This window comes from Aythya fuligula, chromosome 2 (genome assembly GCF_009819795.1).
Source record: "Aythya fuligula isolate bAytFul2 chromosome 2, bAytFul2.pri, whole genome shotgun sequence".
NCBI classification, from domain to species: Eukaryota; Metazoa; Chordata; class Aves; order Anseriformes; family Anatidae; genus Aythya; species Aythya fuligula.
This window is the reverse complement of record NC_045560.1, coordinates 154,615,677-154,628,837: the sequence shown is the minus strand read 5'-3', so window position 1 is coordinate 154,628,837 and position 13,161 is coordinate 154,615,677. Positions and strand designations below refer to the sequence as shown.

At 41.8% G+C, this 13,161-nt stretch overlaps 1 protein-coding gene across 1 annotated transcript in view; it reads left to right on the top strand.

The window, feature by feature from the left end:
- Positions 1-3,206: 3,206 nt before the first annotated feature.
- The window catches only part of COL22A1 (collagen type XXII alpha 1 chain), a 128,870-nt gene continuing 118,915 nt past the window's right edge, over positions 3,207-13,161 (top strand). The window contains exons 1-6 of the mRNA XM_032181166.1: positions 3,207-3,578; positions 4,631-4,711; positions 5,304-5,417; positions 5,975-6,019; positions 11,970-12,023; positions 12,788-12,823. Coding sequence (XP_032037057.1) covers positions 3,207-3,578; positions 4,631-4,711; positions 5,304-5,417; positions 5,975-6,019; positions 11,970-12,023; positions 12,788-12,823 — 702 coding nt within the window. The remainder of the gene's footprint in view (positions 3,579-4,630; positions 4,712-5,303; positions 5,418-5,974; positions 6,020-11,969; positions 12,024-12,787; positions 12,824-13,161) is intronic.

The following is a 13,161-nucleotide window of genomic DNA, read 5'->3' as shown; positions in this document are numbered from 1 at the left end:
TGTCTGCTCTCCAAAGGGAAGGAGCTGGTTTAGTTTTCTCTTGTGCTGGAAGACTCCAGAAGGTGCCTTTGCCCCCAGTGGGAAGACCAGCTTATAATGATGCATAGTCTCCATGGGCTTTTTATACAGCAAAAACTACAGCAGTGGAAAAAAAAATCACAGTAATACTTATTCTGAAATTTAAACTTGGCTAAAAATACAGGAAATTCAAAGCACTGACTAAATGATGATTGAATATTTTGGCCTTCAACTTTTGCTGTAAATGTAAAACAAAGCATTCTGGAAATGCTGAAGATGAGATTTTTGCCTTAAACTCCAGTAACAACTTCTAGCTTTGCATGCCGTTGGGTTAACCGTGCCAGTTTCTGCATAGCAATGGACTGTGTTGAGTATTCAGTATTCCTTAAGAGTACTCTCTTCACTGTTTTGCTCTTTTGCTCTTTATTAACTGCTGCTGTTGTCTTTTTTTTTTTTTTTTTTTCCTAATGGGTGCTTATGCCTGACTGCTCAGATGTCCAGAAGCAAAGACATGATATTTAGGAAGGGCCTATTTAGGAGTAATCAGAGGAGCAGGCTGTCCTGGGCATTAGGAACAATGAAGTTAGCTGGGTAGATGGGACTATTCAACTGGGAAAAGAGATAGCTTAGAGGCAATATAAGTAAAGTTTGCAAAATCATGAATGCAATAAAAAAATAGAAAAATAATTGGTTCATTGTGTTGCACCGTTATAAAGAGAGCATAAAGAGAAATCATAAAGAGTTGGAGGGAGGGAGAGCATGTTTGTTCCATTCATCCTCATTCCTAGATGTCCATTTATGCCTAGTGACAAAAAATTGTGATTTTGGGTTAATTATCCCTTCTGTCCAGCTCATTTCTGGTATGTTCTTATGTTGGGGTTGAGTCAAACAGTGCTGGTTTTGGTTAATTCAGACTTATGCGTGGACCATGGTGTCACAATGAACAAATTTCTGCCTAAGGTACTTGTAAAGTGTGATTTGAGAAGGTTCTGTTCTCCCAGGCCGCCAGCCAAGGAAAATATCCTTGGGCAGGAATGAGGTGTAGTGCCTATTTTGGGGGAAATATCACAATATTTGTTACTATAATTTGGTACATTTATAGAGGATTTCAAGCATGCCTGTCCACTGTCAGATTTCAGAGGTCTCCAGTGCATCTAGAGAAGAACAGGACGATTTGCTGCATGCATGAACTGAATCATCAGGTGAAAATCAATTGCTTTGACATGATGAATCTGAGACTGAAGCTTTTTGCTGTTCCTTATTTAACCTGAGAGCTTCATTGTTGGAATGGAGAAGGGCTCCTCAAGGACAGAACCACCTGGAGGGCACAAGCTCATGTTCATCTTTTTTAAGCTGCCAAATACAGCAGATTTTGTGGGAACGACATGATACTTTTGGGAAGCATTGTTGGGACATGCAGAGTTTTTAGAAATTCTGCTCTACACTGCTAAGCCTGATACATTGCTCTCTTTTTCCCTCCCCATGCCAGGGATGTATTCCCACAAGGTCTGCCTGATGAATATGCCTTTGTAACTACCTTCAAATTCCAGAAGGCTTCCAGAAAAGAAGACTGGTATATTTGGCAGATTATTGACAAGTACGGCATACCACAGGTATGAGACCCTAAGGTTGGAGTAAAGGGCCATCTTTTCCAATCTAACATTCTTAGTATTATACTAAGCTTAGAGATTTGAGTGTGCTTCAGCAGGAGATGGTTTGGTTGGGTTGTATGTTTTTCAGGGTTTTATGTTTTGTTGGAGACAGCTGAAAACCTGAACTGTGTAGATGGAGAGAGAAAAAAGAACTCAAGATTCTCAGTAATATTTTCAAAAGCGCCTTCAATTGTGGTGCCAAAAGTGTTCTTAGAGCCTCATGAGCCTTGTTTCATGCACAGTCTCTTGAACTTTGGCCACTAAGTGTTTGTGTACCTGCTTAGTTTACAGACAGCTGACACTTCTAAGCCAGCACTGATCTGAGACGGCATTTCTAGCCAGCATGGTGCCCAGCTGCATGGAGATGTTGTGTCAGGTTTGGAGGCAGCCTACCCTGTGTTGCTTCCATCAGGCACAGTTTGGTGCCAATGTGGCCAAACTCCTTTCAGCTTTGCAGCTCATGGATGCTCCACTGCTTCCCCAGGCTCTGAGCTCTGCTCCATTCCCTGCTGCTTGCCAGTAACTGTCTGTCTTTGATAAAAGAGAAAATCAATTTTTAAATGAGCTAGGAGTATAACGTCTTCAAAAGCCTATGTTTACCTACTCCGTAGCTTGCAACATGGGGTATGTGTAGCACGATGTTGCTAGGAATGGCTTGTGGAGAGAAAGGCAGAGACATGTAAAGGAAGAAAGATGGAGGGAATCAATGGTGAGGTATTGATTCTGCAGTGATCAAGTGGAGTGGTGTGATTTAATACAAGATTAAAATGGAATTTTGTTTTCACTCATTTGAAAATGCTTTGCCTAAGAGTGGTCACCTGGGACTTCATTTTTTATGTATTACACTATATAATTTTACTCTGAAAGGAAGACATTTGAGGCCATCTATCCTTAAACTTCTAGCTTTCCTCCATCACTAGGCATTGTCTCTTTTATTTCTAATTAAATGATTTAGGTCAGGAACCAGTCTTCAGCACTGACTTCAAGTCGCACAGCTTGTCTGTGTCCACACTGTGTAATAACATGGTCCTAGGTCTCCTCAGAGCCCGAGGCATAATCATTATTGTGTGTTTTGGTCTTCAGTTCAAAGTGTCTTGAATAATCTGTAATGCTACAGCGGAGCAGACTGTTTGCATATCAGGAAATGAGGGGTTTGTCCATGCCCTGTGGGATGGTTGAGGACATGTGAGGGGGACTAAAGAGCACAGAGCCTGCTGGGAAGTAGTGGAGGATTGCACAGGGTAAAGGGATCCAAAACAGGCTCAGCTTTGTCTGTATACTTTTGGGGAGACGTCTCTGACATGTGCTAGCACCCAACCGTGCCCAAGCATTGCCAGGGAGGCATTATGGTGGCATGGGATGAAACCATACCAGGGACAGTGCTCATGAGGAGAGGCAAGGTCAGGATGGTCAAGGGTTTGTGCTCAAGCCAGTGCCCAGCCCTGTCTGTTCACTAGAACAGGTATAGGCTCCCTATCCAACTTCATATCTCATCCAAAAGAACATCCTCTGCTCTTTGCATCAGCTTCTAACCAAATGCCTGTCTTTGGGGTGTCAGTTGCAATGGAAAGCAGGCAGGAGGAAGGAGGAGGCTGTACACCTAATGGCAAAATCACCTCTGTCTGTTTTCAGGTCTCAATCCGTCTGGACGGAGAGAACAAAGCCGTGGAGTACAATGCCGTTGGGCTCACCAAAGATGCCGTGAGAGTGGTCTTCCGCAGCGCACGAGTCAGTGATCTCTTTGACCGCAGCTGGCACAAGATTGCCCTCAGCATTCAGTCAACAGCTGTCTCGCTGTACATAGACTGCAAGCTGGTGCAGATGCTGCCTATTGAAGACAGGGAAAATATTGACATTCAGGGAAAGACTGTGATTGGCAAACGTTTGTATGATAGTGTCCCTATTGATGTAAGTACTGCGTGTATCAAGTAGAACTGGTGTAACTTTCAGTGCTGGGCTTGCAGCATGTGATTGTATTTTGGGGCGTTTTTGTTGTAAATGTCCCTTATCCTAAAGCAGCATAACTGGAATATTACCTGTGTTGCACAGCTAAAACAGATTGGCATTTCATCGCGTGTAAGACTTGTGGCCTTTTTATGCGAGATTGTCAATATCTATGTAAAAGGGATTAAAAATGAGAAATGTATTTCATCTTTCGGTCTAGTCCCAGGATACACAAGAGTTAAGATCAGAGACAAAATCATCCATAAATATGATCAAAATAAGTACTGAGCTACACACATAAAGATGTTTTTCTGTCCAGTCTGGCCTTATGAAGGTTTCCACTTGTGACAGCAAGGGATGGGGAAAAAAAAGAAATCCTGATGACTAAGTAGAGTCATGACATAGTCTCTATTCCTTGGAAAATAAGGCTGATATTAAATGGCTCTTGCTCTAATTGAACTTAAGGTTATACCTGCACATTGGTCTGGTTGCTGCATTAACCTGGTATAACTTAAGCATGATGGGTGGTTTGAGACTTAGGTAATCTTTCTTAGCTGCACAACAAGGATGGGATGTGCATATTAAGTGTGCTAATAGCATTTCTCACACAGGGGTAAATGGTCAGAAGATGCAAGTCGCAACAGGAGAAAAACAAACCTTATATCTAGATGAAATTCTAGGAAGGATATAGGTGGGCAAAATATGTCTTCCCAGACAGGAATTTGGCCAGGACACAGCGATTAGCAGAGTTCCTTATTGTATTAAAACCTGCATCACAGAGTTAATAGGCGTATTCAGGGGCTCATTAACACAGCACTCTTGAAGAATGCTGAGATATTGGTCTGTTATTGAGAGAGAAAGAAAGAGATTGACTACGGGAGTCACAGAATCGCCATGAATTTAGCCCCATCTGGTTTTTATTTGCATTCATCTGCACTGTGTGTATCCAAACAAAAGGACATGTGGTCTTTAATAATTCACTGTCTCTGAGACTATTGCCTCACTTTGTCTTCCAGTTTGATCTTCAGCGGATGGTTATTTACTGTGATTCTCGGCATGCTGAGCTGGAGACCTGCTGTGACATTCCCTCTGGACCAGTAAGCTTCTTTTTGTCATTAATTCATTTTCACATGAACACTCTTCATTGAAATCTATTACACAAACCAGGAAATTTATGACAGTGTGGGTTTATCATTTTTATAATGATGGTGAATCAAACCTAGCTATATAATTGGTAAAGTAGCAGTGCCAGAAGAGAACTGTAAAGGGATGAGTATGAGGAATTTGAAGTTTCCAAGTCACTTTTTCCCTGTCAAACTGTCATGGGAAACAAAACCCTGAAGTGATGATGGAACAACAGAAATTCAGCATGAAATATTCAGCACGAATCCCACTGGTTTTATTTGGGGAGAGCTAACACAGTGCCAGTTACTGCTTAGTTTCCTGTGCCCAGCTCTCAGTAGTCACTTCCACTCCCCTTTCACTCTTCTCCTCTCGATCCTGGTTAAAGAGATTCATTGTTCATTTTGCCACATTTTCTCCCATTGCTCGAATGAATGGCTTTTGTGGGATTTCATTCCTAACATATTTAGCTGTGCAGTAATGCCTATGCGGTTTCTCTAAAGTGGGTGGAAGATAAAGTTTTCTAGCATCAAAGTCTTCATCATGACCCTGAGTGTTTGGGTACAGTGCCAGGTCACGGTCCTGACAGAAGCACCTCCCATGGAAGTGAAGCCCACTGTTGGCAGCGAGCAAGTTGCCCACCTCAAGACCGTCAATTGCTCCTGTTCTGCTGGAGAAAAGGTGAGTGTAGAGTGTGTTTTTTTTTCTGGTATGTTGAATGGGTTTGGAAATAATGATACCATGCAAGTGAGTTATAAGAAAGACCGTGTTTGTGAAGTGCTTGGAGACCTAGTGGTGGTAAGCACTTCACAGAAAGAACCAGATGGTGGGATGTCTATAGAGGTAATGGCAATCTTCCCAGGTGTTTTATCTTTATTTAATTCAGTTTTGATCGTGCTGATAGTCTTGAAAGCAACCTTGGAGAACAAAGTGGTTATTTTTATCCACCCCAGTCTTGTGCATCGTTCTTCAGTTGAGTAGGAAGAAATTCTGGAAATAAATATAGCCACCCTGAGAAAGATCTCATACCTTTTAAAAATCATATAATGCTTGTATTGGCTGTGACTGGGACCTCTGAGCAGCCAACTTCACTGTCACTGCTTGTGAAGACCTGTCACTTTTAGCCTGCTGTCCACTAAAACCAGAAAACCTTTCTGTTGTTCTCAATGACTGTGGGATTGGGTCCCTTTGTTATATAATGGCAAGATCCATCTGACTAATCATGTTTTTTTCTTTAGGGTGAGAGAGGCCCAATCGGCCCTGAAGGTCCCAAAGGCCAAAAGGTCAGTAAGATGTGCTGGTTCATCTGTCTGATAAAGCCAACAATAAAAAAAGGCAGTTTCAGAGTAAATAGAGGAGTTGAAGATTTTGAGAAATAAGGATCAATTTGACATATCACTAAGTTCAGATACTTTTCAATGACCTTGGAGTGCTGGGGATTCTGCCTGACTCGTAGCTTTGCTCTAGGCTTGCATTTGAGCCTCTGTTGCCACTTGAGAATAAACGTGTTCCAAAGTCTTTTCACATAGGTTCTAAACTGGTGTTTTTTGCAAACTCCTATTTTTCACTGGGTCATGCACAGCTTTCATGATGAGTCACCTGGAAACCCTTCTGTGCTGAGCCTTGCTCAGCAGCACTAGATAGCTGTAGGTTAGGTAGCAGCCTCCCAGTCACTCTCTACAATGTCTCCTGAGAATGGGGCAAGGGATTAGCCACAATCTGTTATTAACGAGCGCATTTTAGTCATGAGCTGATGTTAAATACAGGCCACTTTCCTTAGTACTCTTCTTCCTAGATAACAGGGTAGGAGAACGGTTGTGATGGCTGCTTCAGGTTTCACAGTGCAACCTCTATATTATCCTGCATGTTCTGCAAGCTTCTTTGATGTGTGTGTGTTGTGCACATTCAACACGCAGGCATTCTCCTTCTTGCATGGCTCTAGTTCGAGCTGTGAAACAGACTTAGAGGAGAACACTTGTACTGGAAGAAAACAAGGGTTCATGTTGCTTTAGAGGTGAAAGTTGGTGGTGTTGGTGGTTCCCAGTTTCACCATCTGTGTGATTAAAAAGCCTTTGGGGAAGAATCTGTATTCAAAATGTTTCTATATGAATCACTTTTGCAAATTCAGTGACTGAATTTAAAACTGGTGAATAAACTCACTGCAGCCCAGCAAAAGGTATTCGGTTGTCCTGAAACACTGTGAGAGAGGAGAGGAGAGGAAAAATATCAGGGTTTTGGAAGGTCAGATATCCTCAGCACTGATTTTGTTGTGGTGGTGTTGGTGTTTTTTGTTGTTTTGTTTTGGTTTTTGTTTGTTTTTTTGGGGGGGCAAACTTTGCTCTTCTGCCTGCAGAGAGAAACCTTGAGTGATGAGGATCTGTGTTTGGGGGTATGTTTTCTGCTGGCAATAAAGAGCACGGGTGCATTAGTGTTCAGATGTGCCTGACTGAAACTGCAGAAAATATTTCCTTATGGGAATATAAATAGCAACTTTCTATTTTAATCTGTGACAGCCTAAATAATAAGGGGCTGTTTTGAAGAATGGCAGAGCCATGACTCCTGTGAGGGGGCTGCAGAAGGGCGATGAGGGTTATAATAAAAGTGCCCTGCAGCAGCATCCCGTTGTCTTTCAGTGCTTTGACAAGGTCTGCACACTGGCAAGGATGTCTGTAGTGTGCAGCACGGCACAGTGTAGGAGGTACTAGTTGTTTACATAAGAGGCTATGTCCAAGCACCACAGCAGGAGCCTTTTTTTAACAGATCTCCAAATGGCTGTCCCACCCCTGCAGGTGGGTGACTCGATGGCTCTGGAGATGTGTATGGCTTTTTGTTGGATGTAGTGTTCCATGACTTGCATGCTACTAAGGTAGGGCCATGTCACAGGCACTGAGAGTCGGGGATGATGCCACTTAGATGGCTCTGACAGCAGTCTGGTACAAACAACTGATGATTTGAGGCAGACAGCTTAGCTTCTTTATCTGCTAAAGAAGGCAAGCCATAGATTTGATTCCTGACTAGCAAAGATTAAATAATATATAAAGCCCTTGACAACAGTCCTTGCACAGGCCAGCCAAAGACCAGCTTGCTGGAGATCAGCTTTGTCCCAATCCCTGCTCTCTGTGCAGAGACAAATTTCTCTCCCCTCCTTTCTATTTGTGTATTATTGAGCCACCCAAACTGAAATGCTGGCAATAGGGAAGAAAGGAGGTGCTATTTGCAGCTCTCCAGTATTACCATGAGGTGGGCCAAGGCCCCACAGAAATGACTGGCTTCTGCATTATGGGGTAGAGGTGTCCAAAATACGGTCTAGGGTCATTCAACTCGTCTCCTTGTTTCTAAGGGGCAAGGTTTTAAAGTTGTGTTGTTGTGTAATGAGGATGGCTCTAAAGTTTTTTTGTTAAGGGAATGAATATTGAATATTTCTATTTGTTACATAAATCTAAGAGCTGTGGCTTCAAGAAATGCTACAAAAAAAAAATAATTAAAAAAAATCCATATCCACCATACTCTTAGGTTTGATTAAAACACGCTAGCAAGCAAGTACAGCCTAAGAAAAGACTAAGCATTAATTGACTAAATGGAGAGGTGGGAGTAAAGTAATTAAGAAGGAAAGGAATTATCAGAAAAAGGTAGAAACAGTGATGTCAGGACTCTGAGTCAGAAGTCATGATTTTCTCTATAGACATCAACATAATTGAGCATCTCTTTATTGGGGGTGAGTTGCAAGGCTGAAATCTAATCCTAAATAACCAGAGCCCTAGGGATATTTAAGTGGACTGTAGGCACTTGGGCATTATCCAGAAGTATTTTACAGGCTGGTACTGAGAAATACCCCACAAGGGACCTTATGGCCATATAAGTACCCAGGAAAGCAGCTGATGTAGCTGCTTCAAAAAAAAACTATGTGCAGCTGGTGTGAGTCACCTGAGAAATGAGTCCCACTAGGGGGTACTAATAGCAGTGGAGATCAATGACAGAAACCAAAATAAACCCCTTGCCCCCAAAAGGGGGATCTTTGGAGAGGCTGATAAAAGGAAGAGGACTGTAACACTATTTCTCTAGAGTAAGATAGTTGTTATTGTTGTTTTGTCTTGGATTTCTTTGTTTGTTTTTCCCTGGATTAGAGCAGTAGCTGGTGGCTTATTCATTCCTTGTCCAAAGTAGAAATAATGGCTACTTTTTTTTTTTTTTTTTTTTTTTTTTTTTACTTTTTTTTTTTTTCTTTTCTTTTCAGTCAGTTTGAGGGTCTGTTTAGCAAAGTGATTGTGACAGTCATCTATCCGGGTTGAAGGCAAAGAGATTAGTGTTCAGGCTCCATTATCCTGAGGTCCCAAAATATATTTCTTCTTTTGGTAAGGGTTGTTTAGACAAGCTTTTCCTATGGTGCTATCTGACTGGGGTAATACTCCAAGCATATACCCTGCATGGGAGGATAATGAGTTTCTGTCCTTCTTTAATTTGACTTTCAAAACCCATGGCAAAACAGGAGCTTGCAGTTACTAGAAAAAAGTAGAAAAAAAATATCTTAGAGATGAACATTTTTGCTTCAGTCATCTATGCTGCCAAACTTGGGTTTCTGTACGGAGACGCACTGTACATGTTTTGGAAGGAGATACAGTAAAGGATGGTGTTGGGGAAGAGCAAGATAGGAAATAGCCTTGGAAGAATTGGCTTGAACTTGGGTCTTATTGACAAGTTTTAGATTCTAACAGCCCAATGGAATATATTTTCCTTCTGTACTTGCCACCCATGCTGTGTTTTTTGGAGGCAGACAGGCTGGCTGGAGCACTGGGCTGATGGTCAGTGGGCTTCTGTTCTCTTCTAGGACTGCTGTCAATCTGTGCTCCAAGTTTAAGGAAAATCTTTTATATGTGGGATCTGTTTCCATCCACTTCACAGAAATGGTGTTGCTTACCTGCCTTTGACTATAATGGTGTTTGGTTTTTTTTCCTCTTGGCAAAATTGATATGGATGTTTTCAAAAGCCTATCTGCATCAGGGGAAAAGAAAGCATGATTTTGAAAAATATTTCAGTTTCTGGTGCAGCTAAACACATTTTTTGGACAGAGATCAGGACAAAATGAATCACAGAATCACAGAATTTCTAGGTTGGAAGAGACCTCAAGATCATCGAGTCCAACCTCTGACCTAACGCTAGCAGTCCCCACTAAACCATATCCCTAAGCTCTACATCTAAACGTCTTTTGAAGACTTCCAGGGATGGTGACTCCACCACTTCCCTGGGCAGCCAATTGAGATAAAAAAAGAAATCCTATGCAGTCCACGTGGGACGACTGGGGAGTGGTCAACTGGGATGACTGGTCACTGGATTTACTGCCATTGTGGCAGTTGAAAATTCCCATTCCAGGTCTGAGATATTTTCAGCCTGATACCATGTCTACACCAGACTACCTAAACTGCCTACAATCAAAAGTCAATGGCGGGTACCAACAGGTGAGGCATGTGCAAGGAACAGTGTTACTGTGTTTCAGCATGATGGATGGAAGGCTCAGCAGTATTGCTGGTATATGTGTTCTGGGTGAGAACCAGGCAGGAGGTAACTAGAGGTGCATAGGCAGAGCCTTCTGCTCTCCATCACCTCCTGGTGCAGGAGGACTCAAAGGAGTGACTGGCAACACTAAAAATAGCTTTAAACAGGTCATTTATGTACATACGTACATAAGTAATGTACGTATGCTCAGCTGGTCCCTCTTCCAGTCTTAAGACTCTGGAGTACATGACCATGATTTTCAGGCATTTTTTTCTGCACTTGTAGGTTTTATCATCTTTAGTTCTATATTTGATAGATGTTTATCAAATGGTACATCTTCCTTGGCTCTCTGTTTATTTCACTCCTTAACCTGGAAAATATTTTCTCTTTCCTGGGTGAAAACTATCCTTCTTCTACGGGGCCCCCGGCACAAGAAGGACATGGAAGCACTAGAACAAGTCCAGAGGAGGGCCACAAAGATGATCAAGGGGTTGGAGCACCTCTTCGATGAAGACAGGCTGAGGAGGTTGGGGTTGTTCAGCCTTGAGAAGAGAAGGCTCCAGAAGCACCTTACAGCAGCCTGCAAGTGCCTAAAGGGGGCTACAGAAGATCTGCGGAGGGACTCTTTGTCAGGCAGTGCAGTGATAGGACAAGGGGGGGGTGTCTTTAAACTAAGAAATAGAAGATTATGATTAGATATAAGGAATAAATTCTTTCCTCAGAGGGTGCTGAGGCACTGGCCCAGAGAAGCTGTGGATGCCCCATCCCTGGTGGCGTTCAAGGACAGGCTGGATGGGGCTTTGGGCAACCTGGTCTGGTGGGAGGTGTCCCTGCCCATGGCAGAGGGGTTATAAACTGATGGTCTTCAGGGTCCCTTCCAATCCAAACTATTCTATGATTCCTAGAAAACAAGTGAAGATAAAGTTTTGTCTGGGTTTTATTTGATCACTGTTCCTCCCTATATACTTGTTTTTCCAGTTTTTGTTTCCCTACCAATCATAATTTGGATTTTTTTAATGTTTTCAACTATCTTTTTACATCTTACCTTTCTTTCATTTCCATTTGTGGAAGCAGTGAGAGTGACTGTGTGTGTTGTACCTTTCTGCTAGGGAATGGAGGAGTTGGCTGATCATGAAAACCTGATGTGAATGAAAACAATGTTTTTTCAAAATTGGAAGTATAAATATAACTCTAAAGTCCTGACAATATTTACAGGTTTATTTTTTCCACATCTTAGGTGTGCACCCTCTAGGTGTTATGCAAACCAACTTTCTAAGTTCTTCCTGGTTTAAGAGAAAATAATGACTTTTGAAGTACTTCACAATAGAGAGCTCTATGCCTAGCCAGTGCACCCTGAAGGGTTCCAGCAGTATTTTCATATGAAAAATAGAGTGCAAAATCAATCTGAGAGCTTGGGCATTCAAGTCTGTATAAATGTAATGAAGTCCACCCCGTCCTTCTGGACTTTCAGCAGGAGCTGAAATCTCAGTAGAGACTAGTGGGAACAGAAGTATCCACAATCTCAGCCAAGCCCTCATTGCACTGCTCTCCAAAAAGCAAGTAAAAAATAATGAACAACCAAATAAAACCACAAGGCAGCCAAAACCTAACTGTGAAGTGCAAACACCAACATCATGCAGCTCACAAGTGAGGACAATGGGGAGGATAAGTGGAAATTTTTGTCCATTATTTCTGGGCCTGTGGTTATCTCTGTGGTATCAACAACCTTTCTTCTTTTTGAAGGGAGAAAGCGGCAGTCAAGGGCTTCCTGGACTCAGAGGAGAAAAAGGAGAGTCAGTAAGTAAGAAATAGAATGATTTTTAGATAACAAGGTGGAAATACAAGTAGTTTTTCTCTCCTCTACATGGAACATTTGCTCACAGTGTTAGTGTACTCTGTTTAATATGTTTCTCTTGCTGGGCCTTTATACCAGGGAGAAACTGGTCTTTCTAGCATCCATTGGCCTTTCAGGGGGGAATGGATGGGTTCATCCCTGAGTTTAGTTGATAATTAACTTAGTATTGGCATTTTAGTTAAAATATGTGTCTTGGATGTACTTGGTTTTAGCACAGCTGCACGTCCAGCAGAGGACAGTAAGAGGCAACTACACACAAAGAAGATGCAAATCTCTCCCAACTTCTTTACATTCAGATAACCAAGATCCTGCTTTCCCCAGCTGCAATTAGTGCAAATGCCAGGCTGAGTTTTTAAGCAAGGAGGTTTTTAACCCTCAGTCTAATTAGAGTTGCTGGCATCTTTGATTTTGAAAATGTAATATCAGACTCTGGTATCGGTGAAAAACAAGATGTGTTTTCTGGTGCTAGAGTAGGAGAATTGGGGATGGGCTATCTATTTTAATTTGTAACTGAAGTATTTTTGAGGGATTTTGCCCCGAAAAGTAACTTTACATACATTAACCATCCTGTGATTTTGTGCATATATGTATTAGTGATATTTATGCACACACACACATAGATATCAAGGAAAAGATGAAATATGTATTTACAGTATAGTTTGACACCCTTGCTATTAAATGTACGTTCTTCTTTTTGCATTTCTAGGGCAGAGTCTATGGCAGAGGAGAAAAAGGAGAAAAGGTAAGATCTAATCCATTCTTGAACTAATTAAATGAGAGATGCTTGCTTAGCTTGGAGGTAACTTTTGGAGGGCACAGAATGCAATAGATGTGATACAATTGGATCTTTGTGGGGAAGTTTTATATTGAGTTAAGCTTCCTTCTATAGAAAAGCTTTCAAGTGTTCATTGCTTTTCCCCTTCATATTCTTTGAGTTTCCTTTGTGCACTGGACATGTAAAATGCTATTAAATTGAAATCATAATCTTTGTTTTATGTAAGCAGCAGTGAGTTCATGGAGGATAATGCAGTAAAGTAACTGGCTGGAAGGATGAAAAACAAACGGAATGTATAAGTTCAA